The sequence below is a fragment of the Monopterus albus genome, unplaced genomic scaffold, assembly GCF_001952655.1.
Source record: "Monopterus albus unplaced genomic scaffold, M_albus_1.0 scaffold267.1, whole genome shotgun sequence".
NCBI classification, from domain to species: domain Eukaryota; kingdom Metazoa; phylum Chordata; class Actinopteri; order Synbranchiformes; family Synbranchidae; genus Monopterus; species Monopterus albus.
This window is the reverse complement of record NW_018128147.1, coordinates 450896-455499: the sequence shown is the minus strand read 5'-3', so window position 1 is coordinate 455499 and position 4604 is coordinate 450896. Positions and strand designations below refer to the sequence as shown.

General features: G+C 39.9%; 1 protein-coding gene across 10 annotated transcripts in view; it reads right to left on the bottom strand.

The window, feature by feature from the left end:
- LOC109972718 (phosphatidylinositol-binding clathrin assembly protein-like) overlaps positions 1-4604 on the bottom strand; it is a 99407-nt gene that overhangs the window by 29510 nt on the left and 65293 nt on the right. For all 10 annotated transcript variants that reach the window (XM_020621779.1, XM_020621785.1, XM_020621788.1 and 7 more), the window contains one exon: positions 1629-1728. In XM_020621779.1, coding sequence (XP_020477435.1) covers positions 1629-1728 — 100 coding nt within the window. The remainder of the gene's footprint in view (positions 1-1628; positions 1729-4604) is intronic.

Sequence of the window (4604 nt, the reverse complement as noted above, 5' to 3'; positions counted from 1 at the left end):
CAAAAGGTCGCAAAGTTCAAGGGGGCCGAATACTTTCGCAAGGCACTGTATGTGCAGAACGGGATGTATGGTTGGTGACAAAATTGTGAATCATTTAATGTATGCAGACGACCTTGTGATTTTTAGTCCCAGCTCAGCAGGTCTTGAACGTGTGCTCAATGTTTGGGGAACATCACAATGTCAAGTATAATGCTGTCAAAAATGTCATTATGATATGCCGTACAAACGAGGACAGGTCCCTTGTATTTCCTTCTTTTAAGCTATCTGACAATATTTTAACTGTGTGCAGTGAAGTTAAGTATTTGGGTCATGTCATTAATGATTGTCTGATGACGGGGATATATATCGGCATGTTGTATGTACAAGTTAATGTACTGGCACGGAAATTTGGTGCATGCTCCGTGGGAGTAAAACTGGCTTTGTTTAAAGCGTATTGTACTTCCTTGTACACTGCCCATCTGTGGTGTAAGTATAAAAAAGGCTGTCTTCGGAAACTGTCGGTAGCTTACAATCCTAAGGCTATTATTGAGAAAGCCTAGATGGACGAGTGCAAGTGAATTGTTCGTGTCATCTCGAGTTAGTACATTTTCCGCTGTTTTAAGAAACCTGATGTTTAAATTTATTTGTCGCTTGAATGGTTCAAAAAATCATATCATTTTATTGTTGACTGATGTTGCATAGTGACATGCGTTTTACTTCGGTTCTCTGGAAACACTGGTATGCGTGTCTTTTAAAGGGGCAGTAGTTTTATGGGTGTTCTTTTTGTTCTCGTTTTTATGTATTTTCTGTCTTTATTGTTTTGTTTTAAACTGTTCTTTTATTGCTTTTATTTGTCTCTGAACCTGGACCTTGAATCGGTAATAAAGTGTCATTCATTCATTTACTCTCTCTCACCCACACAAAAATTAAAGTAAAAAAATAAAATAAAATAAATAAAGATAAAATGTAATTGCACTGCATCCAGCAGTCCATTTACCATGAAATTCCACATCAAGAGAATTAAGTGACAGGTGGTTTGATGGTACTGAACAGAGAGCAGCCCAGCAGCTGGCAAGGACGCTTTCAGATGCGCCGACCTGTCCCTAAACATGCACTAGTTCTTTGAACAGCTGCTAAGTGAGGTGAGCAGGTCTTGATGTGACCCTTCTGACTCTCTGCTCAATCCTGTTGACCTCCTACTGTGAGTAGGGCTCGTTTATTAATTTGATGATACTGATATTAAGTTGTGTATAAACAAGAAAGGAAATCTATGATAGCAATTCTTATTACATGGCTGTCTGTCCAATAGCTAGCTACACTTGCCTTTCAAACAGCACACGAAAATGTCAACTGTCCTGGTCTCTCCTTTTCAGTCATGTATACTCACGACATTCTGGGAGAATGTAGCTTACAGGTTGCTCAGCTCTTTAGGTTAGTCTTAAGATTGAAAATGGTGGTGATTTGATTCATTTAACTTACTATAAAGTCGCAACGGAAGCCCTCATATTCTTACAGAGGGTCTTCGAAGGAGAACCACTGCTATAAAATAGGTGGCAAAAAATAAATTGTTTACACCCAGCTGATCTGCTGTTTGGTTGTTTACTGGTTGTTGGGCAGAAACAGAAAGTCTAGACAGGTGTTAGCCATACCATGGTTGCAGGGTTCCAGGTGGTAGAAGGTGCTGTTTTGGGTTGCCAGTTGGTTCCACCTGTCAGCTTCGTCTCACCAGGCTGACTCCAGTGAAGATCACTACAGAGATCAAGTGTAATAATGTTGTACAGTTGTGGTAAAAAGAAATTCGGATTTTATTAATTGGGGGGGGCTAAAACAATTGTGTGGACCTCACCACAGATCACAACAACAGATTTCACTATGTGGTCACCGTTTCCCAAAAGTAAACCAACATTCAGAAACCAGGTGAAAGTACACCCTATAATTCAATAATATGTAGAACCACCTTTAGCACTAATAACTTGAAGTAAATGTTTTCTGTAGGAGTTTAGCAGGCACTCACATCATTTTGAAGAAATGTTGTTGGTTTGCTTGAGATCACTGTCCTTTACCTTTTTCTAGACAATTTTTTGTGAAAACCATTTCTGTCCAGTTTTTTTCAAATTATACTGCCATGAACATAAATATTTTATGTTCTTCCAGAGGCCTGCAGGTCACATGCTCTTGGTCTTTCCTTTTAATATCTCTGACCATTAAATGATCCTAATTTGCTGGGATGCCCACTCCTGGGCAGACTGGCAGCCATCTTGAAGGCTCCTCATTTGTAAACAATCGTTCTCACTGTAGAGTGGTGGATTTCAAATTGTTTGAAGATGGCCTTGTAAACTTTAATGGAGTGGTGAGCAGTCATTATTGCTTCTCTGAGGTCATGGCTAATGTCCTTTTTTCTTGGCCTGGTGTAGACACACACCTCAGTGCTTCAGAACACCAAACGCCAAAAGTTCTGCTTTTATAGAGGTAGTCACACTTCTTAATGATGGACTAATCCTGTGCATTTGATTAGTAACACTTAGCTGCTAATTGTGCGGATGCTGTAAAGCATCCATACTATTATTCTGGTTTCTTCCACTGTTTTTCAGCATGTTCCAACTCCAGCATACTTTCACCTAGAAAGGCCATTTAGGTATCCAAATGTTCAGCTTTTTAAGGATGTGTGCTTGCATACAACTTTTTTGTAACATTTATACTTTTTAATAAATTCAGCTTTTTTCACAAAAATTTTCCCATTGGAAATGAATGGGAAAAAATTTTCACATATCTTCAGCATACCTTCAGCTAAAACCACCATTTCAACTAATAACTATTCAGCAACTCTTCAGCTATTTATACTGTAAACAGCTTTTTGATATTTATGGTTTTTGCATAATTATCATTTACATTTTATGCCTCATTTCAATAGCCACACTGATATTTCTCAGTGTGTAACACTACTCTTTCTTTCTCATACACACACATACACAAACACCTACACACCTAAATGTCTTTGTGTGGCCCACGTTCTGTGACTTCTTTGTGAGGGCCACTACTTCTACTATAGCTATAATGGTGCAAAACACAAATCTATCACGAGGGGGCAATAGAGAATCAAAATGTCACTTCAGAATTCAGAAAACTCAAAATAAAGAAAAATCTTTTCAGTCAGTGTGAGGGCCCAGAGATGATAAGAGCCTGGCCAGAAATGTGTGGTTCTCCATGGGTGAAGCAGAGTGCAGCATGGCCTGTTTGGGACTTAGAAAAATTAATGACCTGTGGTCCTGGTACTCAATATTGGGACTTTCTGTTCCCACACAGTGTAATACCAGAGGCATGAAACTCCATTTGGAGTACCAGGGGCACGAAGTTGTGGCTGGGCAGTTTTAAATTGTTTAGCCCAGGGAGGGGGCTTAAGCGTGTGTACACAGGTTCAACCAGTGCGCCGGGTGCCTGGAGCTCTGGTTCACCAGGGGAGCTAGCCGGTTCCTTTCCCCCCACTATGGAGCCAGGTCAACAGATTTTTTTGTAGTTTTCTTTTTGGAAAAAACCTAAAAAAAAAAAAAAAAGGGTCAATTTGACCTGGACGCAACACAAGGCTTAAATCTGATTGCATTTACATCTAACACTTCACCCAAATTACAAAGAATAAACATTTTGTGACTACTTGCTTTATCCAGCCTTGCCGAGAGCTACTATCTGAGGTGCAGAGGCTGTGAGATTTGTGCCTCTGAAAAATTACATTTAAAATATTCATCATCAACTTGTTTTCTTCTGAAACTGTGTCCTGATGACTGTAGATTAACCATCTACCACACCATCAGTGGTATTTGTTGGCTTTCTGCTGAAGAAGGAGTCTGAGCAGCAGGGACCCTGTACATGTAACTTTTCACGGTTTTATGGATGGCTCAAAAAATTCCATCTGGCTTTATTGGATTTCTGGTGAGCAGAAATCAACTAAAATGCCAACCCCCTGCGGGTTCTGCTTCAAGTGCCTTGAGTAAGACCTCTTTGCATAGTGATGCACTGCCCCAGTTGTCGCCACACCGCTGCTTTTTCTGCAGAACTCCACGGCCTGCACTGGCATTTGTTTATGCTGAGTAACTGTAGGTCCACAGCTGAAATAGAAATGACAAATGTGATAGACATTCTCAATATTGATAAATCAAAAATTTATCTGGTGATCTAATTTGTAATGTGTTGTCCACATCTACTGTAATTAACACTACTCAAGTCTGAGAACTGAGCACTACCTGTTTTCTCTGTCCTTTAGAGCTTGTGTGATGGTCCTGTAGCTGAGGCCTGTTGAGTCAGCATGTCTGATTCTTCTGCAACAGAAGAACACGTCACCTCACCTCACTATTAACCACGAATCATTGTCTTATCACATAATGCAATATTTCATTCCACAGTACTCCTCACATGACCCAAAAAAATGTTCATACCATCTGAAACTTGAGATGATTCAGATGCCATCTTTGACCTCTTGCGTTTGGAGGACTCTTAAAGAGAAGAAGTAACCAGGATGGACATTTTTAGTTACTTTCTGTCATTTATAGATGGGAAAGAAAGCTGATATTCAAGATAACAGCTCTGATGGCTTCATACCATAGGAGTCTTGAGCTGGTTCCAAAGACTTCTCA